Source organism: Haemaphysalis longicornis, unplaced genomic scaffold (assembly GCF_048455015.1).
Source record: "Haemaphysalis longicornis isolate Haplotype H1 unplaced genomic scaffold, Haemaphysalis longicornis Haplotype H1 scaffold_1, whole genome shotgun sequence".
NCBI lineage: Eukaryota > Metazoa > Arthropoda > Arachnida > Ixodida > Ixodidae > Haemaphysalis > Haemaphysalis longicornis.
Window position 1 is genome coordinate 413,305,430 of NW_027526203.1, and position 25,620 is coordinate 413,331,049.

At 48.1% G+C, this 25,620-nt stretch overlaps 1 protein-coding gene and 1 long non-coding RNA gene across 2 annotated transcripts in view; both read right to left on the reverse strand.

Annotated features, from left to right (window-relative positions):
- Positions 1–315: 315 nt before the first annotated feature.
- Positions 316–1,875, reverse strand: LOC144172564 (uncharacterized). Its single transcript, XR_013323045.1, has 2 exons — positions 1,458–1,875; positions 316–670 (listed from the first exon to the last, which is right to left on the reverse strand). It is a non-coding gene; the product is annotated as an uncharacterized LOC144172564 (long non-coding RNA).
- A 22,335-nt stretch (positions 1,876–24,210) lies between these two features.
- Positions 24,211–25,620, reverse strand: part of LOC144155534 (queuosine 5'-phosphate N-glycosylase/hydrolase) — a 35,355-nt gene continuing 33,945 nt past the window's right edge. The window contains exon 8 of the mRNA XM_077687044.1: positions 24,211–25,474. Coding sequence (XP_077543170.1) covers positions 25,322–25,474 — 153 coding nt within the window. The 3' untranslated portion in view covers positions 24,211–25,321. The remainder of the gene's footprint in view (positions 25,475–25,620) is intronic.

A 25,620-nucleotide genomic window follows, 5' to 3' on the forward strand; every position in this document is an offset into this window, starting at 1 on the left:
TGATAATGCCAATTGGTGGACCCCACGCTATTTTCATGCACATTTTTGGCTTTGTGGCCAGTCCTTATGACCAATGCTTATTTTACGAGTTGCCTCGCGGCCCGATTTCTGCTTTATACATGCCAGTATACAGGAAATTATTAAACGGGTGCGCATTATTTATTTAATGCGCACTCGTTAAATAATTTCCTGTACAATTGCATGTATAAAACAGAAATGGGACCGCGAGGCACAATAAGCAAACTGCATCAACTTTGCGAACCAATTATAGATAAGTGACTTGCCAAAAACAATGGAGCAACACAACACACCGGGTCTCTCTGTGTAGCTTTTTTATTATTCTCATCAAATATACGAGAAACCTCGCTTAACAGTGGCAAGAATACGAACACAAACATGAAAGCAAACACAAATAACAGTCGAGAAAAAATTTTAAAAAGCGCTGCTCATGAAGCGCGAACCGATTATCATTCGTTTAACTGCTTGAGATGCCTATAAAACAGAAGCATTCAGGTAAATGAAAACAGGACCCTCATTCCCGGTAATTCGCCGACCTGCCAAGACCACAATATGTTTTTGAACAGCACTATTGTAGAATAGCCCAGCTTGGAAAGCTTGTCACTGCTGCATCCGCCACTTGTCCACGGGAAACACCTGTGCGTCGTAGCGCCTGTAATAAGTAAAAAAAAAATAGTTCACTATAATGCTAAATTCACGCTGCTTACTAAATACAGCACCTATACAAGCCTTACCACATATCCGTGTGAAAATATTCAGCCTAAAGTTCTAGCTTGTTAACACTCGCAATGAAACATAAAACGTACTGCACTATTCATTTTTCAATACTGCGTTTTACGGTGGCAGTTACTTGGCTCGTTCTTGAGAAAACAGTCCGGAATTTCACCGAAAATGGGCTTCACTCTTATTGCATTAGCGCAAAGTAATATAAAAAGTCCAATAGACAAAGCGACACGCCAGCGGTTCCGTGAAATTTTGTTGTGCCTTCGCTCACTTCTGCCCCGTCAGACGCGGAATTCAGACGCGAACGGAACCGACGGAGAAGCCCAGCGGTAGTGTAATTACTTTGTCGCTCGACAATACCTTTACGTTGCTCAAGAAAATAATGAAACGAAAGCTTCATTAATAGGTAGAGTTTAATTAAGCCAGCGTAATACATCCGCAACTCTTATACTGCACACGAGTCTTGCTTCAACGCATGCTGAACGTCGTGAACCTGCAGTGGGAGCACGGCTGCTTGTTCGGAAAACCCAAAGCCGGAAAAAGGATAGCTAGAACTGGTGTCACACAATTGGAAGCACATGTATGTGACCACTTTTTTCTTCGCAAGAACCAACAACACTAAGCAGCACTCGCGAGCGCCAGTTATAAACGACAGCTGAAGTTTTGGCGGGAACGAGCGCACTCCCGCACCGCGAAAAAATGAAATGGTGACTTACGTTTTCAGCGGCGGCCGTAGCAGGCAAACGATGTTATTACACCAGTCAGTATACTTCACACAGCCACCGACACCAAAACGCACCTCACAGACACGTACAGGAGTACTACCGCAGTTTCAATGCCACAAAAGAGACGGAGCCGTCGGTGCAACGCGCCCGTGCACCAGCCCCGCCGCGGGTTCCAAGAACGCGCAAAGGCACAACGCTGAAGTAGTTCGACGTTCACCGTTGCGTTAGGACACACAAATGACCAATTCCTACTGAACGTTTAACACTCTCTCTCACGCTGTTTTGAATAAGCTGCACTTTAGTTTAAGTACGCTTTGTTTCGTGGCACGGTGCTGTGGCTCTTTAGGTAACTACTTTTTGCTGCGTTTTGGCCTGTGCACCGCGCTCTAACCGTTTGGGGAACCGCCGCGGGCAACGACCGCAGTGCTGCCCTGGAGTGGTGCTGCTTGCGCGCCGGGTGCGCATGTACACACGCAAAATGACGCACACGAGTGCTCTACAGTGAGACTTCATGTAACAATATGCAAAAACAGGCAAGGCTGTCGGCATTTACACCTGCCAATACTTTTTATTTAAATGTGCTACTTGACACAAGCTTGAAAATGATTTGGAACTACTTTTTTTTGTTGTGCGCTGCGCGTGAAAACAAATTCAAAAACACGCAAACTTCAGTAATATTTTGAGTAAACTTGAGTGGTCATTCAACTAACAAGAACATGCCAAGACGTGCGTAAAGGCACTCATAAATACCTGCGTCACATATAGGTTACTACTCTTCATAAAATTTTATGATCAAAAATTACGTCTGAATGAGCGCGCTGTCCAGTGTGATTTTTTGCGCACCGGCCAATGTGTGTCCTCAAGGCCGGTCGTATAGCGCTCGTTGTCCACGAATGGCTTTTGCGTACAGGCCGGCGTCTGGCCAAGCTATCGGAAGCCAAAGGGAAGCCAAGGGGCGTCCAATGATTGGCTATCGGCCAATGCTGCTTGGGTTGGTCCAGGCCTTTATCCTCTCGCGCATTGCCTACACGGCCTCGTACGTAGTTCTTACCAATAGAGAGGAGGAACAACTCGACGTCATCATACATAAAGCCTGCAAACAGGCTAGGAATCTCCATTAGCGCTTCGACAGCGCGACTGCTGAATTAAGTTAGACCTTCACAACACCATATCCGAACTAATCGAAGGTCACCTCTCGAGCCAGAAATTAAGGCTTGAACTGACACCCGCTGGCAGAAAGCTCATGGGGAAACTTCAGTGCACTCCCCAGGGTCAGCTACAACCCAGAGCTCTTGCGTCAAATACCAGGCAGTGCATACAAATCAGGCCAATCCCTCAGAATATGCATCCCGAACACCAGGAAGGAACACGACAGGCCAGGGCCAAAGGCCTAGATAAGATGTACGGCAACGACGAGGGAACGGTGTATACAGACGCAGCAAGCTGCAAACAGCCGAGAGCAATGGTGGCGGTGGTGACAATTAAGATACAAATGCCTCAGCAGCGCAACCATTCCCAAGACTACCCCTGGTATTCTGAATCCTTCTTCCACTCAAGCCTCCAGTGGAGGAGATCCTTGAAATCGATTTGCCCATGCATGCATTAGCATTATCTCCCCTCAGCCGAGTGGAGGAAGCAAATGGAGTGGCGGAGGGACTCGGAATACGGCCCTACGAGTCAAGAGGCGGAAAAAGTGGCCATAGCGCTGGCTATCACTCAAACCAAGGCAACTACGGTCATCTCCGACTCATAGCAGGCATTCAGAAGATTCATTGCGGGTATGGTTAGCACAACGCCGCCTGAGCGCGAACCCCCCAAACCGGAAGGCCGTGATAGTTTGGGCCCCGGCACAGCTCCTCCCTCGCGGGCAACGATTTCGCCCACGCGACGGCCTGCAGGCGCACTCGCCAACCAGGCCAAGGGAGGAGAGCCTGACCCCACCCCTGTTTTGTTTTACCGGACATTACCCAGCATTACAGGCTAGAATGAAGAATCTATTCACCGCCACACCCCTAATTAATTAAAAACCAAGGACACACGCTTCGATTGCTACAAACCAACACGTTCCCTCATCCGGTTTGATTTACCCTAACCAGCATTCACCGCAATGCAAGTTCTGCGGACAGACAGGCTCACCGTATCACGTAATCTGGGAATGCAGTAAAAACCCCGCACTTGCCCCCTCATTTCTGTAGCCCGAACCTCGAGCAGTGGGAGACTGCGTTGTCCAGCGCACGCCTCGCTGATGCTCAGTCGGAGAGGGCGGATCGTGCGAAGACAGCGTTTGGTCTTCTGGACTGAGAAACCACTCCAACGCATAAATAAACTAAATAAAAGTTTCGCGCGCTCTCTCTCTCTCTCTCTCTGGGTGTTTTAAAAACGATAGCAGAGTCCTTCAAAGCATTGAAGGACTCTGACCATAGTCTTTCTTGGGCAGCTCAAAAGCGAAAACTTTTGTCTGTACATCTGTCTGTCCCTCGATTCAACCACCTGGCCTAAGTTGAAAGAATTCCTCGAGCGATATGTTTAAATAGGCAAAACATTTTCAATGTAATAAATCTACAAATATGCTCCATATTTGTAAACATTGTTCAGCAAGAAGATAATACTATGTTTATTTGAGGAAGAACTTCAGCATATAACTGGTGCTTGCAGTGTTCTTTTAATTAAAAGGAAATGTGTACTCAACCGGTTAGACTCAGGTGGTATCGGCAGTATCGGTAGGCACTATGCCACTTTACTAAATGTCAATTAGCACCATACCAGTTCATGCAGCACGGCACGCTTCTCGCCGGTTTTGTTTGCTTTAATCTAATTTTTTTACATTTGTATCTTTATGTTTTTCCGTCAAAAATGGAGCGCTAGCCTTGAATTGGCGAGCAGTGATGTTCCGTACTGGACAGAAAAAATGTCCACTTCTAGGTTTAAAAATTCCAATTTTTTAGATTTTTTTTCAGTGCAGGTTCGTCAAGAATTCCCTGCAAATTTCCCTGCGTTCTCCTTTTGCAGCTGACAGATCTCTACGTAGATTCCTGTTCGGTGATGATGATGATGATTAGTGGCTTTAAACCGGGGCGTCGGTTGTCAGCAACCGACTTGCCTGTTTTATTCCACATACTTGTTCTTCTACTAGCCTAGATTTGCCTCCCCCATTTCCCCTCCCTTCTGTTTTAAACTCTCATCACTCCCACCACACCTTTTTTTTATCCCCCCGCTGTTCTAAATTCTCATATGCATGATTACTCCGCTGGCGTACCCATCCCTTCCCTGATGATGATGATTAGTGGATCTCCCTTTGAATCGGGGCGTCGGTTGTCAGCAACGACTTGCCTAAATTTATTCCACTCACTTGTCCTACTCCTAGCTAACCTATTAGATTTGCCTCCCCCCACCTCCCCCTCACTCCTGTTTTAAACTGTCATCGCTCCCCCCCCCTCTTCCCGCTGTTCTAAATTCTCATCCGTATGATTACTCCGCTTGCGTACTCAACTCTTCCCTACTTTCCCTCCACCACCATACCAACCGCCTCTTCGTCACCGCTATGGCTCTGAAGTTGAGGCTCCCCCTCACTCCAAATCCCAAAGCCTCCGCCAACGTCGTTTCCCCCTCACCCCGAGGTGTTCGTATCTCTGTGCAGCCCCTGACAACAGTTTCCCGATCACTGCCGCAGCACATGTTTCATCCTGCTGTCTGTAGATACCCGTGTATGCTCGGGTCCTTAGGCACCCCTCCCGTGCTTCTAAGAGCAATGCACTGCCTTTTAAATGCAGAGCATTTCAGTAACTCACGATGTCACCCGCGTTGACGTCCGTCGCAGTCCGCACCGTCGTTGTTCGCACCCCTCCCCCTACACTATAAAAAAAAATACTATCCGGCGCCTGGTTTCGATCCCTCGACCCTGCGGGCGGAACGCAATGTACATGGTGTTCTACCCACGGCGCCACAAAGCCGACACAGAATGGGAGGCTACGAACGCGCCTTATATCCTTGACTCATTCAAACTACGTCAAGAAGCTGCTGATACAACGCATTCACTACCACCAACTCCCCAAACACTAAACGTTAACGCAATACACCCACCCCCTATGCGACGCATTTACTCGAGTCCCCCTCGCGGGGAGATGCGACCGCCAAAAACAACGCGTTGTGGACTGCGCAGTAAGGTGCCGGCACGTGCGAGAACCGCTCGCGCTGTTCGTTCCAGGCAGGGGGCGCGCGAGCACTGCGAAGGCGGGAAATTTGAACTGCTTAGGACAAACCTCCGTTCAATTCATCAAGAGAGAAGTGAGACAGGGAGGCGAAGAGCGTGATGGGTAGTAGCAGTAAGCGGATAACGGTGCCACAGGCCGTTATGGCGAATCACTGCTCTGCATTTACGACAGCTTTCACGTTGAGTGGAACGGCTTTAATTTTTTTAGATGCGACTACGTCTCATTCACTCGCCTTGTCCATGCAGTCGGCGTTGTTGTCGTCCGCCCCTCCCCCATTCTCCTCGCTGCGCGAGCTGCGCTCTCCGCCGCTCACCCCCTCTCCTCTCCGATGCCCCTCTCTCGTCCACACCCCTCCCCCTACACTATATAAAAAACAATAGTTAGCGGCGCCCGGTTTCGATCCCATGACCCTGTGGGCGAAACGCGGGGCACATGGTGCTCTTCCCACTCCGCTACAAAACCGAGACAGAATGAAATGCTACGAACGCGCCTTATATCCTTGACTCATTCAAACTACGTCAAGAAGCTACTGATACAACGCATGATGGGGCAATGATTAACACTTGCAATAAAAGAAAAGAAGCTCCCACTTACAGCAACAATGATGGAGTAAAGGTCGTTGCGACAGCGAAAACACTTGTTGCATGTAACGTGAAGTTAATAAGACATGTCAGTCGTCTTGGGGTGTAAACTAATGTGCAAATATATGCCGGCCTTGCAGGGACACAAAGTTTTAATAGAAGTAAACGCGCATTCGGCGCGCACACTCTTGCTCGTAAGGTGAATTTGAGGCGGCATTGCCGTTTTATGATTGCCCTAGTAACTCGATTCATGATTCTTATCAATGTATTTTTATTGTTGTTTCGTGCAGTGGGTTTGAGTCTTGGTTGGGGCCCCAAGTCGAGGAAGGTTTGAGACTTCATTGGACGTTTCCTCTGGTGAATCTCCTCAACCCCTCCAAAGTCATCACGCTGCACCTGCTCACAAAGAAGGCAAGCTCAACTGTACGCGCTTCTTGTCATTGACTGCGTACCTATTACCACAGCGATTGTTGGCGTGGGGGTGGTGTGCCCTAACCAATTCTTCCTGTGCCATTTTGCTTCAAAAACGGATATTTGCGGCAAAACTGCTGCCAAGCGATGCTTCAGTGCTCCGAAAAATCTGGCGTAATACCGCGGTGTTCAATGCCAATCGATTTCCGCAGGGAGCAGTGGAAAGCCAAGCCGAAATAAATGCGTTGTCTGCAGCCGCCATTGCAAGCGTTTACCTTATTAAAAACAAAATCAAAAACAAAAAAACAAAGTAGCATTGCCGGTTTTGCTCTTCACTCTAACCTGCGCGCCCGCGCCTTGTCATCTTATCGCGAGTGGCGAGTGGATGAGATAAGAGGCGCGGCCCAGACACGAGCTAGAGAGTAGCTTGTGACAACCTAGCCGATATCTGCAAGTAATAAGCCCGGTACATTCGGCTTACAATACAGGAAGGCTTTTTTTTCTGCGCGTCTTCTCTCTCTCTCTCTCTCTCTCTCTCTCTCTCTCTCTCTCTCTCTCTCTCTCTCTCTCTCTCTCTCTCTCTCTCTCTCTCTCTCTCTCTCTCTCTCTCTCTCTCTCTCTCTCCCTGTAATGAGACTGTTCACGGGCCATTAAAAGAAAAGACGGTGCGTTAGATTTGTATTGCGATTGTGTTCTGTGGTATACGACGTGGTTGCGCGTTATTTTTGTACGCAGATATATTCCAGCAATGAGTGGTCAATAGTGCGGTTATTGCGTTGCAACAGTTTTTTCTCGCTGCATTTTGTTGGTGTGAACATGATTTCTCGGCAGTGTATGCAGGTTAATGGCCGGGTTAACGCTTTCTTTCAGAGTTTGCTTTAACAGGCCCAAAAGGCAGGCCTTGAAGCATACCTGTGCGTGCTTTCTTTTAATTTATAGGTTCCCGATTACTGTGTCTCTGAACTAAAACGAATTTCTTGAATGTCTAAGAATATTTTTGTCTCGAGGCGAGCCTAAGAAATAAGTATACATAGTGACTAAAACTTTCGAAGTTCTTCTTGCGTAATCAATTATTGTGTACCTAAACGTGTATCTCGCACGTTTATTTCCTATTGTGCAATGTTGTATGCCTAAATTTGCATGTCATAATTTTGCATAGAGTCCAATAGTGTGTTCATAACATGTATGTGTAATATATGAGTGCAGTGCATGTTTTTTCATGACTTCGAATCAAAGATGTCCTCTCATGAATTTTGAATAAAAGAAAACGGAAAAGAATGTTTGTGTAACGCTCCAATTAATATCGCCACGAAGACAACAATTCAACATAAGAAAACGCACTATTACCTGCATGTTTTCTTCGTTCAATTATTAAACGCGTTACTGCACACACATACTGCGAGCGTCAGTTGCTGCGGCCGGCGCCCGGCGGCCGGGCTGCCGCGGAAAAAATGACGTCAGAAGCGTCCGCGACGTCACCAACCTCCTTTCTCCCCCTCTTCACTCGTTGCCATGACGATTAATGCAACGTTTTTCAGACGCCACGTATACCATTAGGTGAGGATTTGGCGCTGTTGACGCGAATTACGCGGGACCACGGTGGATGCTACAGAGGACGCCCCGTGTTTAAAGCGTTGCTTTCCAATTACCTTCACAGCGTGCATTGGAGCCAATTTTTCTGGTACTATATGAAGCACGGGGTTGAAGAGGCCGTACATTTAAACTTTATTAACCTTGTCGTGTGCACTGTGTATTCCAAAATGGGTCTAGTAGTTGAACACTGACTAATTGGTGTGTGGAAACTGCGCTGAGCTGCCGTGCGTGCATGGTTCAGTAGTTGTGGTTACGACGTGACTGCAGCGGTCGAATGTTGCATTGTTGAAGTCGACGTGACCCGTGGGACTGTTTTTCCTGAGCTGAGGCGTAGACGGTGGCGCAGGCAATTGAACAGGGCGCACATTTCCTCTCCTAAGTTTTCGGCGTGCTGCTGCGCACACGAAAAAAATGACACCCACCTCCCCTCGCGGGAACCTTGGTGTGATGCGACGCTGAAGGGGGTTCCATTGTGCGTTTCCGTTGGGTCGATCACTCGAATTGCGTGAGCAATCGTCGGGTAATGCGAGAGAGAGAGAGAGCAAGCGTAGCGCGGACGACCGTCGACTGAGAGACCGGCCGCAGCGCGCCCGAAGCAGAGGAGACCGCGGAGAGAGAGGGCGCTGCACATGCGCACAGCGCGCTTGCGCCGCGCGCAGCGCCGCCCACCGGCGGAGTGAGAGAGCGCGCCGCACTGCGCGCGCCACAGATGTTGGGGGAGAGGGCGCGCTATGACGGCGAGAGGAGAGGGGGTGAGCGGAGGAGGCAGCTGTGCGGACGCGGACAACGACGACGACGGACGCAGGACAGGGCCGCCGGCAAGAGATGCTCCTCTCACCGTCGCATCTAAAACTAAGGCTCATGCAGGCGCTTGATTGATTTGATTGATTATAGGGACCGGGCAGCTGGACGGGTGGCGCCATCACTCGGCGCTCCCCTCGTCAGTGGAATGAGCCGGTGCATTGGACTACACAGCCTCCCGTTGTTTTTGTCGTGTTTGCTTCAGTGCTTTGAATGTTTTGGTGGTGTTGTGAACGTATATGGGCGGTGAAACAAAGTCTAGACAGATGTGTTGGGTTCTTAGATGCAGTAATGACTACGTAAACTTGTCGGACGCTTCTAAAGTTGGGTATCGGCTGCAATGGCATGAGCGCTTTTTCCAGCGATCTGCGCTTGGCTGCACCCGTTCTGAGTACGAATAAAACTACTATTAGTAGTATTATATTCTTCTTGAATGCACTAATGGCTACGCAAACTTATTGGATGCTTGTAAGGTTAGTAATGGGCTACATTGACACGAGCGCTTTTTGCAGCGCTCTGCGCCTGGCTCCGCGCGATCTGAGTAGGAATAAAACTATTAGCAATATTATTATTCATTTCTACCACTTTAAATTATCTTCACTGGTTTCAATGACTACGGTTTCCACGCCAGCCTTAGCGCTGGGATATCTCGATACGTGTGCTTTAAATAGAAAGGCACCTGCATACGAGATGGATTACCGTGTAGCCGTAGAAATGTTGCGGTAGTTTACACTTTTTGTAACCGTGAGCTTTGTGCCTTCGGTTTTGGTGAGCGACACTGTGACAGCATGGGAGCCTGAAAGCCGAAGTGTAAATCCCACATTTGTGGTGGTCATTTTATCCATATCCAAAGTTATTCACCAACTCAACAGCCCAAGTTACAAACTATCCACCATCCCTCCTCCCCTTCCCGTTTTACCACCTGCGTAGAATAAAGGCTGGCACCGATAGTTAAAAAATGTGGCAGCGGTAACGTCAGCCGGTGTTTTTTAATGCTTAAGTATTCTTTACAGAGTATCTAAAAAAATCGTGTAATGCCTGGTGAAGACACCAAAAACGCGCGATTAGTTGCCTCAAATATGGGTGCATCAGCCCGAGTCCTCCAGCACAGACACATTTCCGACACGCTGGACAAAGTTTAGATTTGGAGAGGGGGGCATGGAAGTTCAAAATTAAACAGCAAAATCATCTAGCCCTCCGTCTAATGATTATGATGGTTGAACGTAAAGCTTTCTTCCCGCGAAATCGAATGGGAAATGGTCAAAGTCAAAGACGCTGCGATCAAAAGACCAAACTGCGTGCTGGTCAAATTCGACGCTCAACTAGTCAAAGTTTAAATCCAGAAGGCAACCAAGGAAACCCATACGATAGAGCTTTGCGATAAACCCTCATCGTCGTTAGACGAAGGTGTGCATGATTTTTCAAGCGTAGGTGGCAGCTTATACACCGACCGCAGTATTCAGTTGTGAAGCTGAGTACAGCTTTCGGGCATCCTCCTGTCTTGCGTCCTTCAGCCACGCAGGAATTGGTTTTTGAAAAACCATTTACCAACTAGCCAGCAACCATTGCAATTCCTGTAAAGCAATGCTTCTCCACGACAAGCAATACCGTTCTACTATCATGCGGTATTTATTCTATCAACGATTCCCGATGACTGCAGTAAGAGCATTTCTGTGAAATTAAACACGTTTCAGCCGTAGGTAATGAAGTTACGGAAGCGTCATCCATCACAATTTCTGTTTTGAGGTAAATCTAAGAAGACACCCCCCAACTTTGTATTTCGCTTGTGCACGACGTCGACGCTGTCTCGTCATCCACTGTCCAAGGCCAGCGCCGCAGCATTCCTAGATTGGTTGCACACACCGGCTTTGTGGGAGCATTTAGCTGCAGTATACTCCTCGATACGCGAAACTGCATGTAGGCATCAAAAAATTGCATGAAGCAACGAACTTTCACTTCCAGCTTGACTTCCAGCTTGGCTCATTGAGCGTCGTCTGCTATTTGTAAATACTGAGTATGGGCGTAAATCACACACATGGCACGCCTCGTAAACGTCACATCCACGCTCAAGATTTACCGATCAGAAAAATGCATGTGGGGTTACGTACGCTTTGCAAGCCGCACCGCAGAAAAATGACAGAAAGCCATGCACAGTTACGCTGCGCTGACCGCCACCGGCATTCCACTGACGAGCGGTTCGCCACGGGCGGCGCTGTTCGCTGAAGCGACGGTGGTGCCATACAACGGCCGCCCGGTCCCTATTGGCGGTGAGCGCGAACACAGGCGGCGCTGCGAAGCGCGCCTCCGTGACGTCAGCTTAGGGATTCTCGCATTTGTCGTCTGCTTCACTCAGGATCGCTCTCCCTGCTGTTTCTTTGCGCTCGGTCAACGTATGATGCTTGTCCGTACCAGAATTGGCGTGTGGGTAACTTTTTATCATAATAATAGGCTTAAAATCGCATACACTAGCCCATGGTGTCAATTAAAGATAGTTTTGGATACCGCTACGGGAGAAACATTGCCGGCGGAAACCCATTCCTTGCGAAGCCGGTCCTGTACGGAGCGCGAAGAGTCGGAGCTAGGCGTCAGCTTCTCATGTAAGCACTCGAACAAAAGGAACAGTAAGCTGCTAATAACCGACAACAGCGAAAATGGAAGACCCAAACCAATTCTAGACCTTCAGGGCTGTTGGCTTTGACAGAAGGCATCACGATTCCAGGTAATCATATGTAAGGTAAAACAGTTTTTGCAACCTTGCCGAACGTTCGAACGCGTTTTGTAATATCACTTTACGTTGTCAAGGCATGAAAGTTTGCCGACATGCAAAAACTGTAGGTTGAGTTCCAAATAACCCAGTGTGTATATACGCGCGTGCTGATTCTATACCAGGCATGCCAGTATGGAGGTTTATTGGGCAAAACGAGTCACGTTTTCGTTAAATTTATAGTAACACATATATGTTTGTTAAGACCTGGAGGGATATTTCGGAACATTTTGCACAGCCATGTCTTCCCGATATTCGAATATGCGTTATAGGAAAACTGCACTCAATAGGAGGGGGAGGAGTAAGGGGAGGAGGGGGAAACTTTGTTTAACAATTAAATCGATCTGGTTAGTGGGACGGGTCCTCAGTCCAGGACAAGAGAGTAAAATTAATTTTCTTCAAATCATAGAACGCCATCCCGAGTAGAATAGGATTTGTTCTTCGCGCCTGGAAGGGTTGAAAAGCAACAAAGAGCTACTTGGAATTCTTTTTCGGTTTCGAGTCTTGTAATATATGCAGGTATACTATTTATTACATTAGTTAGCGAGTATATCATGCCTTCAACACCGTAATCATGTCATCATTGTTCGATTTGAGAGTCAGTTTGTTATGTTAACGATATAATTACGATAGAAATTCGGAGCACAAAAGCCGCCTTCGAGTAGTTTGGACCACGTTGTTTCGGGCGCGATCGCGGTGGCGAGCACAAACCTTCTCATTGTATTTGCATGTGAATAGCAGGCTGCGGATATGCACCTTCGTGCACGCAGCCGTAATGAAAGCCAATTTGTGAAGAAGGGAATGTATGCCACACGAAATGAAGGAAATATCCACACGACCTTTGTGAGGCTCCCAAACATCCCGAAACCTCTTAATAAGAAGTTGGTGATGGCGCATAAAAATTAATGCGTTGGGCAGAAAAAAAAAGCAAGAAAAATTAATCCGATACAAGACAACAACGAAAGAAACAGAAGAAAGCCGCTTTATTTCCTGCTGTGCGATGAGCGTGTAGAGGCCGCTGCTTGGTACGTAGTATTAGACTGTTGAGTCTTCTTAGGAGCATCTCAAAAATACTGCAGGGAAGCCTACGCATTTTGAATACTTATCGAGAAGCTCTGATCGCTGATCCTCGCGAATAAGCAAGAAAGGACGAGTTACACACGATCTTCTGACCGATACTCTGAAGAAAGTTGTTCTCTATCTCTTCGTGTGTTGCAAACTTGTGGGGGATACAGCTTCAAATTATTCAGATGCGTCAGAAGCTGGCAAAATAACTGAGTCCCTAGAAATACGCTTTTTAAAGCACTACAGCAACGAAGCGGGCGATTTCTAGCCCAGGCACTCTTGCCCCTCACAAGCGGAGTGTAGCAGACGACAGCGGCGCGAATCCCTAAGCCGACGTCAGAGCCAGGGGGCGCCACTCAAAGATCTCACCGCCAATAGGGGTTAACGCTCCGACGCAACGCAGGCGATGAGGCGCGCCGTAGCGAAGGGCTCCGGATTAATTTTGACCTCCTGGGGATCTTTAACGTGCACCGAAATCTCGTATACACGGGCGTTTTTGCTTTTCGCCTCCATCAGAAAAGCTGCGCGCCGCGGCTGCTTTTCGTCGTCCTCGTTCCATCTCTCGGCCGCTCGTCGTCGTCCCATCTCTTGTCTCGTCCTGTGTCTGCCTCGCGCGTAGCCTAGAAGAATGCATCACCAACAAGCCCAACTTTACACTCTCGGAAATCTAACTCGCGACCTCGTGCTCAGTAGCGAAATGCCTTAGCCACTGAGCCACCGCGGCGGGTATGCAGGCGCTTTCCTTCATGGCTTTATATATAATGTTTTTGGTGGTCAGCTTAGCGTTCAGTTGCTTCAAACTCCGCCATGCGTTTAAAGTACAAGACCCTTTGCATTGTGTTGCCATGATTTGGCTGAAACGTGTCTGCATGCAGTGTCTTTGTCTTGCTTCCATTTTTCGGCCTGGATTAACGGGTCGCTTGTAAAGCAAGTGTTACGCAGCGAATGTAGTGTTGAACAGTGTTGCCTAGAAGTATAAAATTTTTTCCCTTGTCCCAGGTAAAATGCTGGAATGTAGTCAATGGCTGCAACGTCACTACAGCCGTTTCCAACATCGCCCGACACTTTCAGAAGGACTGTGAGTACCACGTGATCAACTGTCCCAAGTGCTCAAGAAAGGTGCTGTCGGGTGACCTGTATCATCATCTTAGGTCTTGCGGAAGTCTCGCGGAGCACAGCGCAGCGCGCGCCAACTTCGGCCACTATGTTGATGAACGGAAGAGCCAAAAAAAAACCGCCCGCAGAACGCTGGTCAAGTGGCGCTTCTCAAGGCTGTGCTGGAAGAACACACAAATGAGTGGAGACGAGAACTCGAGGAACTTTCGAGTTCGCACAATGACCGGCTGAACGAGGCCAAGCAGAAGATCGCTGCCCTAAAGGACAGCTTAGATACCGAGCGGAACCATACCAAGGAACAAATCAAGCGCAGCCAGAAAGTGGCTGCAGAGTGCAAGAAAGAGAGTGAGCGTCACGCGGCAGAGTTGGCGGCTTTGAACAAAAAATTGGAAATCCTGAGGGCACAAGTCGATGAACTCTCGGTGGTAACGAATCTGCATAGTGGAGTCGTCGAAAAGATGTCTAACTTTATGAATGCTGTTGAGGCCGCACTGAGAGAATAGATGGATGAAGCAGCAAGCCTGTGGGGTAAGGAAGTGGGGGGGGTGGGGAGGGGGGGGGGGGGGGGAGGGAGGGGAGGAGGGTTTGTGTTGGCGGTCCGGCGAACGGCGGAACTTAGGCCATGGGGAACTCTCTTGGTGCGGGTGAGAGCCGGGACATAATGCCAAACCAGACTAAAGAAGTGAAACATGGACGAAATGTTGCCAGATGGTGTGAGACTTAATAAAGGCACTCTTGGACACCCTGGTGGACTCGATCCCAGGTGACCCGCCGCGGTGGCTCAGTGGCTAAGGCGTTGCGCTGCTGAGCACGAGGTCGCGGGTTCGATTCCCGGCCGTGGCGGCCGCTTTTCTGATGGAGGCGAAAAGCAAAAACGCCCGTGTTTACGAGATTTCGGCGCACGTTAAAGATTTTCAGGTGGTCAAAGTTAACCCGGAGCCCTCCACTACGGCGCGCCTCATCGCCTGCGTTGCGTCGGCGCGTTAAACCCTACAATGAATCAATTTTCCTCCTTCTCAAGCTTTGCTTCAGACCACCACAAACGTGGAGGAAGGTTACAAGTATTTTTTTTTTCGAACACCGCTAATATGGACACTTGGTCGTTGCTTGAACTTGCTTCACCTGCGTCGCCAAGGAGTGCAGTATGATGGCCTCAGAAAAGGTCATATGTGATGTTCCATTTTATAAATTGCCTTAGGCAGCAAGTGAAATTGCTGTGTTTATCTAGCTGAGTGGTGACCATGTGGCATTAAAGGTGTGTGTTTAGAGGCCAGAGCAACGAGATGCCTATTTTATTTTGGATGATGGCGTTCACTTACTGTCCGGTCTGGTGAACATATCAACAGCATGTAGCAAGCGTTAGCTGAAATACAAACATCATCGGATGCACTGGCAAGCTCTTTTTAGTTACCAATTTGTTCTGCTTTGCCAATGTTATTTGCCAGCTTTGGTGTTAAAATTACAATGGGAAATATCCGAAGTAGCATTGATTACGTGTTAACGTTAAGCTTTCTTTCCTTTGGTGCTCTTTGCCCTAAGTCGGCCATGCGAATAAAAATCCAAACATCATCATCATCAAGCCCCTTTAAAGATGCACGCATTGTAATCATTACAACGTTGTTACACTCTCCATCACGTTAGCAGAGAAGGAGCGGAACGTCAAAGGAAAAAGGCTTAAGATGTAGCTGGCATGTGGGAGCGCAAAATATTTCTTTGTCAGCAGGCGACAGGTTGAACAGCGGCGCCCGAACTCCCTTGGGCATTCTGGAGCGAGCGAGCGAGCGAGAGAGAGAGAGAGAGAGAGAGAGAGAGAGAGAGAGAGAGAGAGAGAGAGAGAGAGAGAGAGAGAGAGAGAGAGAGAGAGAGAGACTTTATTTGAGCACCAGTTACACTAACGGCGAGTGGTGACCAGCGCTTGGAGGGTATGCCATTTTCCTTTACAATTTAGGCATTCAAATTGACCAATTTTCAGAGGGAAAGTTGGTGAATATTACAAGGATGCCAGACATTGTTTTACATCGTAAAATTCTTAGCAGAAGCAACTGATAACACATGGCTAAACTGTAGCGTTAAAATGTGTCCTGGAACAGCATGCCACTGAAGAATATAAATAAAACTCATTGTGAAAGGAACACTCATGTGACGAAAATACGTATATGGTTATTTTTTACTGGTTTCTTTTCGCTGAGGTGTGTGAGCAGCTCTGTCGAGAAGTAAAAAGAAAAGCCAATCGTAAGTACACCTCATTATCAAGGTTATTGCAGAACCCCTTCTCTTGATTTGAGCGTCGTAACTAAATATCTATATCTGCGAGTGCCGGCCCCTTCATTTTGCCTTATTCTTGACAGGAAAATTGCGCGCTCCAAATATGCTCCATGTTTTACAACAGTATACACATCAACGAAGGACATGAAGGATGCATAGAAGCTAGAAATGAAAGGACAGCCTCTCGTTCCCGCTCTATTCTAAAGTGAACTGCATTAAAAAAAGGAGGTGAGCTTTCTCAAGGCACTTTTCGGCACAGGAATAAATGAATATGAATACAGTGAAAGCTCTTTAATTTGAACTTCGTGGGGACGCTTAGCGGTCTAATTAAAGCGAATTCGAACTAACAAAATGCATTGAAAAACAGCAAAAATTGAGATGAAGTTGCTTGAAATCACTCGAAAAAAACTCCCACCTCCCCTCGCGGGAACCCCTGTGTAGATTCCACGCATAGGCGGAGCGGCGAAGGGACCGCGTTTTATAGCGCGCATAACGTTGAGGGGACTGCGTAAGCCGGCCCCAGTCGATGACGACGTTGGCGTACTTGTAAAGCGGCGTGGACTCTAGGTGTTTGAGCCAAGCGTGGATGTTGCTTCGCCGCAGAACGGCACACCGGTTATATGCGCAGCGCGCCCGAAGGAGAGGAAACCGCGGAAGAGAGAGTACTGCACATGCGCCGGCCCCAGCGCGTCTGCCGCGTCTATGACGCAACGTGCCGCGGCTATGACGCAACGCAATCCAACACAATCCACTTTAATCCAATCCGAATCCAAGCCAAGCCAATTCAAGCCAATCGAATCGAATCCAATCCAATGCTCCTCGCGAGAGAGTGTTCGCTATCGGAGAGGAGCGGCGGAGAGCGCAGAGAGCGCAGCTGGCGCGGCGAGGAGAATGGGGGAGGGGCGGACAACGCCGACGACGACGACGACGACGCCGGAGGGACAAGGCGAGTGAATGAGATGCTCTGCATCTAATACTGGCGAAAATAATCGTTATGACTTTCTTTCTGTTCCTTGAATGCGACGACCATGGCTTTGTTTTCCAGCGCACGAACGTGATGGAAATAATCCTCTCCCCCCTCCTCAAAGCTAAAAAATAGGCGTCCGACACCCATAGCCTCCATTAGTTGGGAAGCCGAGGGCCGCGTCAGCCATGGGCGTCGGCTGGGCACTTGTGCTGGACAGGCTTCGGGGTCCATGTTCGGGGGGAACAACTTGCGCCAATGGGGAGGCGCGCGCCTCTTGGCGGCAGTTTCGACGCGTTCGAGATAGTTCGAGAAAGTCGGCTGGCTCCGCCGGTGATGTTTAGGCTTACCACACCCACACCGGCTTTCACTAGCGGCGCGGATCGTCTTCAACCTCCATCACCGCACAGGCAACTTCTTGTGTGCCTTGAGCGGCATTTTAGAGAGCTTCCCACACCACTTCGCTGTAACTTCGCGGCCGAAGCCGCCGCCATGTTGCCACCACCGTCCGCTTCGCGCGCAATGCGCGGGAGGTTCCGCGGCGGGTTCAGCGCGCCTGTGGCGTGCGCGGCGCGTTTTCGCGAGCAGAAAACGCTCTCTGAGGCACCAAGGCACTGGTCAAGGAAACAGTTTGCTCACCGCGAAGGAACAAAATACAGCGCCACGCTTTCCAAGAAAAGAAATGGTGCTGGGGATGGGGCACGTACAGCGCTCCGCATGTGCCTTTCTTCCTGCATGCCTTTTTTTTTTTTTTTTGTCCTCGTCCGCATCCCTGTTTGAGTAGAAGTTGGGGGCCCAGCGCTAAATTGGCGAGGGCAGGAAAAAAAAAAAAAAAAAGGAAAGACTCGTCCTTGGTCAATGTGCCAAGCCCCTCTCACAGGCACATGTAGCCCTGGCTGCGTTGCAGTGTTGACAGTGGTCGGTCGGGTAAACCGTGGGGCAGATGTGCTTGGCGAATACGGGGGTCCATATCGCTTCCGTTTGGAGTTGACGGAGTATCGTCGACTCCGCTCGTGGGAGGTCGGGGTGCGGCGGTGGGTACTTTCGTCTGGTGTCGCGGTACCAGGCTAGAATCTCACCGTATGTGAGGAGCGGCGTGGGTTTGGGGGGGGAGCTGTTGGACGGAACGTGCGGGGTCGTGTACGGCTGCGCGACTGGTAAGCGCGCGTGCCGCAGCGTCCGCCTCCGCATTCCTGTTAACAGTTCCGCCGTTCGCTAGGTCGGTGTGGGCCGGGAACCGTGTGAGTCGGGCGAGCTTTGCGGGTGCCCGGGAGGGGGTGCAGATCCGTAGGGTGGCGGGGGCTAACTGGTTGGTGGCGAAACGGAGGATCGCTAAGCGAGAGTCGCTGATGATCGTGGTGCACGGAAGTTGGGTGAGGGCCAGAGCGATAGCGAACTCCTCGGCCAGAGTCGTGTGTGTTGTACGTATGCTTGCGGCTGTCTTGAGGGCTCCCGTGGCAGCTGATATGACGGCGACCGCGTAAGCATCTGGTCTGCCGGGGTATGGCGCGGCGTCGACGTAGTAAGCGCTTGTGTCTTGTGCGTACATCTTGGTTAGGGCCTTCGCGCGGGCTAGGCGACGTTCAGGGTTGGCGTCGGGGTGCATGTGTTTGGGCAGCGGGGGGATCCTGAGCCGTCGGCTGAAGACTAGTGGCAGTGGGCCGGTGGGTGTAGGGCCGATATGGCCGGGGGGGTTGTAACCGATGCGGGCCAGGATTGCGCGGCCTGTCTTTGTCTGGGTGAGTCTTACGAACTGTGTGGTTCGCTGGGCTTCGGCGATCTCGGCGAGCGTGTTGTGAACGCCTAGGTCGAGGAGTTTCTCCGTGTTGGTATACGTGTAGAGACCGAGCGCTGTCTTGTATACTTTCCTTATTAGGGCGTCTATTTTCTGACGCTCCGCCGGCTTCCAATTGTGGTATGCCGCCACGTATGCGACGTGACTAACGGCGAAAGACTGAACTAGCCGGAGGAGGCTGGTCTCTCTCATGCCGGCATATCGTGTGGCTACCTTGCGGATGAGTTGCATGGCCGTGGTGATTTTGGCGTTTAGGCGCTGTAACGTGTGTCCGTTGTGGCGGAGTGCGTCAATGTACATGCCGAGTACCCGTATGGACTTGACTTGCGGGATGGGGGTGCCGTCCTTCGTCTTCAGCTTGATGTTAGGGGGTGCTTCACGATTGTTGCGCGTGCCAGGGGGTGGGAGGATGAGCAGTTCAGACTTTGCCGGGGAGCAACGGAGTCCCGTACCTTGGAGTTGCTCTTCCACGGTGTCAATAGCTTGCTGCAGGGCGGTTTCGATTTGTCCGTCGCTGCCACCGGCCTTCCATATGGTGACCACATCTTTTATGGGACTGCAGGCCCCCAGAAGACACCCAAGACCCAATGCCACCAAGCATGGCACTCGCCATAAGAAGCGACGACATCGGCCATCAACGCGGCACGGTCCGGCAAGTGATGAACATCCTCGCGCGGCAGCGGCCGAAAACGCCGTCTCCACCGAGACGCGCAGTGAGTAGGCGGCCGTAGCGGGGAGGTCCACCACACACCTCGCCGCCCCATCCCTTCTTTCCCCACCCCACTACTGCTGGACATGATAATAAATGTTTTATCTCTCTCTCTCACAGGCACATGCGCGGTGGTGTCGCACGTGTTGTTGGGCTGGCACTTGCACCCCCCCCCCCCCCCCCCCCCATTCGCAAAAGTATAGTGCCTAGAATATACTGGTATATTCTAGGCACTATAGCAAAAGAACAGCTTAACGACCCTTTTAGGTACAATTTTGTAAGCAAAAGACATGGCTGTATCTATATTTAGTTGTGTAGTGTTTCCATTGCTGGTATTAATACAATTATGAGTACAATTAGGCGAGAGCTACAGTTTTGTGACAGTAATCTTTCAGTTTTCGACGTCCACTTTACACGCTGAAGCACAAGCGGCTCTAACCACACTCCCACCTACTCAGAAGGCTGCACCGTACTTAGTCAGACTTTTGAAATAAAGTTTTCTCTCTCTCCGTCTCCCCCCTTAGCGACACCACTGCCTCACTGATCCTTTTCAGTGCCTTGGTCTCAATTTTACGTATCATCACATTCATTTGGCACATGACCTCAATACAAAAAACCCATTTGCCCCTAAATTGCTGGCACAAGCAGCAACTGAGACTGAGGCTTAATTCTTTGTCAAATATTTGTCATCTTCTAACCACCACATGATTAATATTGCTGTAGTTATCTTTTTGCTTATTTGATCTTTGTCAACATAAATCTTGCAGATTAGCCACGTTAAGGGGGCTTGGAATCTCCTAAGGAAATGTCACCCTCGAAAGAAAATGAAAAGGAGTACTGACACGAAATTTCAAAGCTGAGATAACTATGTAAAACGCTTCCTTTTTATCAGGAGATATCTCCCAGCAAGTTTCAACAGCAACCGTTCAGCGAAACATATTTAAAATCCATTTTAATCTTCGCCCGCAGGAGAAAGCCCAGAGCGGGCCGACGTGACATCATCTGCTACGTGCCCCAAACTGCCGACGTCGGGGCTCCCGTGACGAAGCCGACGCGCTGGCTGTGGTTGGCGCGCGCTGCTCGGGCGTGTGTACACGTCATGGTTTTGGGACTGACGTCATGCTGCCCGGGCCTGTGGGGACGGCGAAAACCTCGGCCGGTCTGGGCGCGCGCGTGCGCTCGCTCGCGCGCGCTTCCAGAGAGGCAGCGATACGGCAAGAATGGTGACGTCATGTTATACATGCTGTCATGGCGGCCGCTCGGCGTTTTTCAGTCGAAACCGAAACTGGCACGAATAAACGACGCCGTAAATGAATGTTTACGCTGCGCTCGACCGTCTAATCTGTCATTCTATGATTAGTGGGCTGGTAGGCACGCATAGCAGCGAAAAAAAAACGTAACATACAAATTTCGTGTCAGTACTCTTTTAAGGTCGCTTGGGGGTGGGGGGGAGCGGCCACATCCCCCCCCCCCCCCTTCCCCCTTTTTGAAATCCACCTCTGCCACGATGTCAGCGCTGCCATGGTGATAGCGGGTCCGCATAAGCGGAGGACAAGGAATATGCATGAACACGGGGGAAGGGGGGGGGGGGTGCTGTACACATACACACAGAAACGCGCACTATGCATTCCTCTTCGTATATAAAGTGTTTAGCGGGACCCTTTCCAGCACTTTTAGAGACCGCTCCTCCCAGGAGAATGACATGAAAAGAAACCACCGCTCTTCACGGCCTGTGCGGCGCCACATATGGATTGTCTTCTCTCAGGCAATCAGGGCTTGCTCAAAATGGACAATTTAAACATGAAATAGACAAAACTGGGAATTGTGCCTCTCCACAGTCTTCTAATCAGTTTTCACATGCTATGAAAATTCATACCCAATTGCTGTCAGGGTGTGGGAACAAAATTATTTTCCTCCTGGTTCTTGTATTGTTCCGAGTTAAACAGTTTTAAATGGTTCAGTTCCGGTGCTTCAAACCAAAATAACAATTCGTAACAGCTCAAACGGCTGCAGTTACATGCAAGAAAAAATTCATAAAATAGAAAATGTCCTTTTTTATTCACACCAAACTTGAAAACCTTAAAAGACCACAACAATAGTAGTGATAATGCAGTTGGAATTCCAAAGGCACATTTGGGAACATTCACTCAATACAGTAAGAATAAAAGTAGTATTCAAAACAAAAAAACGCCAGCACATTTGCATAACTTAGATTTAAAAGTACATGCATAATAAATGCATCACAGCTAGGCGCACACGCCTTGGTGCAAGATGATCTCAAAGTTGCACGTCATCTATCGTGCTTGGCGACATGTATACCTTCGGTCTGATAAGACTGACTTTAGCAGTGAAACACTAACCTGAGTGGCAGGCACCCCAAGGGCTACTTGTGCCAAAGCAAAGAGTATTCGGTAGCACTAGCATTTTTCTTCTCCGAACTGCAGTACATATGGAAGCTGTGGCTCTTTGTCCTGTCATTTCAAGCTGACAAGAAACGTCATAGGGCACAACATGGTCGTCAGCTGAGACTGCACTCAGGACTCACTTTTTTCCCCCCTGGAAAGCACCTCCAGACATACCATTCAGGCTTTCCAAGTTTTGGCAGCCCCATCTTTGTCTTTCCTAATTACCTTGCCTAATTAGGTGAAGTTTGCATAAAATTCACATTTGCTATTCTGCTATTGCAACCTTTGATTAGAGCTAAGCTGTATTTTGTATACTGGAAGAGTGTTAAAGCTGAAAAAGTTCATCACATGTGTTCTCCCAGCCAACCCTGCCATTGATGTACTATTGCCGTGATAATTATTTCCACCCACTGCCGATTTAAAATAATGGAGTGTACTCAAAGCCATTACTTTGTCCTTTATATGCCAAAATACTGAAACTTGTCTGTTTTGGTCCACATGTTTGGATCCGGATTGTTGCGGCGTGCAATATAATATGAATAAAATGAAACATGAACACAAAATTTAAGTTTGAACACACAATTTTAAAATGATGTCACATGGAGGTCAAGCAATGTCTTAAATATACCTAATAATCAAGTGTTAACATTGTTTTACGGGTCTATGTAAAGCACGTCGTTATTTTATATCTATGAACTGAAAATCCCAAAATCCAAGTGGTCAAGTTTAGCATTTAGTGTTAGCATTTCATTCTGCTCTGAATGTGTACAAATGTACTATTCTTTTCCTCCCCCGTAGGTGAACAGGTGCCCCAAAAAGTAAACAGAGCACAGATTCGAGATTGAGGGGATTTCTCCACCATGTGCCTTCGCCAGCAACCTCGGAAGACTATTCAAGAAAGTCATTCTAAAATAAAATCCGGCCGCACATACTCTATTTATGCTGGGAGCCACATAAAATAGGAATTATTCTAATTTCACGAAGCCATGCTCCGTTTACTTTTTGTCGCACCTGTGCGTTCATGGTCAAATGAAAACTGAACAAGGATATAGTAACTACAGCACCCCAAATAAGTCACTTTTTCCAAAATTATATGATCACATCTTACCACATCAAATGATCACAACAATGAAGTGTGCAGTAATGGTACTTTCTGAATGCCAGACACGTACACATTACTCAAACAAAGCAGCTAAATGCCACAACTCATTACTCACTCAAACAGAAACCAGTTTCATTGTTTTATACTCAGGTGCTGATGCTTTTCACTAGCAGCTGCACTGAACAGTTGCCATCAGTACTGCTTCCATGCTTCCTTGAAAAGACGTCTCTGGTGACGCTGAACCGCCCCTCAATGGAAGCACATGAACCAATGGCAGTGTTGAATTTGAAGAACAGCCCGTGGACCTTAGGCAACCGATCCTTTTAATTAAGGACAACGAGCCCTCATCAGTAGAGGCCGGCACCAGGTAAGTTAATCTGGCACATCAGTGGATCTCGTGCTTGGATCGAAAAATAAAGACGTTGCCATCTAGGCCACACTTCTTATCCTGCACTGTTTCATCCTTGGTCTGCTGGGGGTTGGTGAGTCGATTCCACAGCACGTTAGAAGGCCAGAAGTCACAATAGCTATGAAATTATGCTCCATAACGTCATAAATGTGGTGATGATCAACAGGCACAAGTGTGGAGAATAAAATAAGGTTGGGTAACTTGTGTTGTACATGTACCTGCCTTACAGTAAATATATAATGTTATTTATCACCCGGTCTACAAAGTAATGAAAGTATGTTATTATTTCTTTTTCACTGAATGTAACAAAGAAGAACCCTTCGTTTTGTCTATGACCGTGCATTTCAGAAAGCATCATATCATGGATGAAGTGTTGCATGCAGAGCCACACAAGAAATGAGCTTTGACAAATTCCTTTAGCCACACCAACAGAAGTGTGGCACTACCAGTGGTAAACTCTCTATGGTCTTCCATGCAAAACTACATTTGTCGCATTGAAAAGAAAACAAAGAGAGAAAACCATTAAAAATGACTGAACCAACGGAAGGCACTGTAACAAATTACCAACATGATTTATTTCTACAAAAACCTTATTACAAGGGTGTATATGTGTAAAAATATTTCTGTTCTATTTCTACGTATTTTTTAAACAAAAAAACAATATGTACGCACCATCGCACCATCTTGTGCCACCCCCAACACCCTCTCCCTCCCTCTCCCTTTCATTCACAGCCACATATCAAACATTATTGCATCAGCCTTCTTTTTTCCAGCTACTACAACATTTAATTTCATTCTCAAACATGTGCCCACCGTTCGAACAAACACTTCTGGCCGACTCAACAGGTACTTTTTAAGCTTTATCTGGACAGCTCCCAATCTCTCCGTAGCATAAATGCAGCTTTAAACTCCTATTGTTTAATACAGTCTTTGTGTGTACCTGCAAGAAGCACTTTCAAAAATACAATTGTTTTAAAGCTACAAACAACATAGCTACAAACAACATTTGCAATACATCATCTGTGACGTATAAAGCTTTATACTGTTGATTGGATTGAACTTAATGGGCCACTGCATGGGCTTTTACCTAAAATTTCGGCTCCTTCAATGCTCTATCATGCAACTAAACAGTGTTTTCCCCACTACTACTACATCGTAAACCTGTAATAACGAATCAACATGCCTATCTAGAAAGCAATTTGTACGCAGTCTTGTACACTTGTACGCAATTACGATAACCTCGACATTTGCCTAGTTTTGAAGCATTTAAAGTTATGAGGGTTCACAAGATACCTTTTTTAAAACAGCGCACGTAGTAAACCCCTAAAAAAATCTATACTGCTAAATGGTTACCAAGTTGTCATTAAGGGCTTGGATGACTAAGGTACATAAAATAGTAACCAAAAAGCAGAAGCAAACACAGCAGAAAAAAAATCTAATTACAGCCTGTACCAAACTGACAATGGTTGGATACAGAGATTGAGCAATCAAAAATTAGATGGATGTATGGTGTCTGCAATAGTCATAGTAAACAGCCTGCACCATAGTTATTTTTGTATCAACAAACATCATTTTTCAGTCCCTACCACAACAATACTAAAACGCAGCCCTCATTGCAGCTGTTGCATAAATCTAAGCACTGTTGTCTGACCTTGCCAATTTGTTCAGTAGTAAATGCAGCGAACACGGTGAAAAGGTGTGCGTGCAATTTCACTTTCATGCCGCCGCCGGTAATCCCACAGGCAGTAGTCAACAAGCACCGAGTTGACTGTGTCGCTGGACGATTGCATCCGTCTCTTCAGCTCTTCTTTAACAAGCTGCAAAGATTAAATTGTGACATTGCACCCACCACCACTCACTCTGCACACCAAGTTATCAGAAATGAATTTTCTTGTTTGTGGAGAAGTGAATTGACAAATAACACCCTCCAATGCCTACTTTGCAGCATTAATTAAAGGGACAG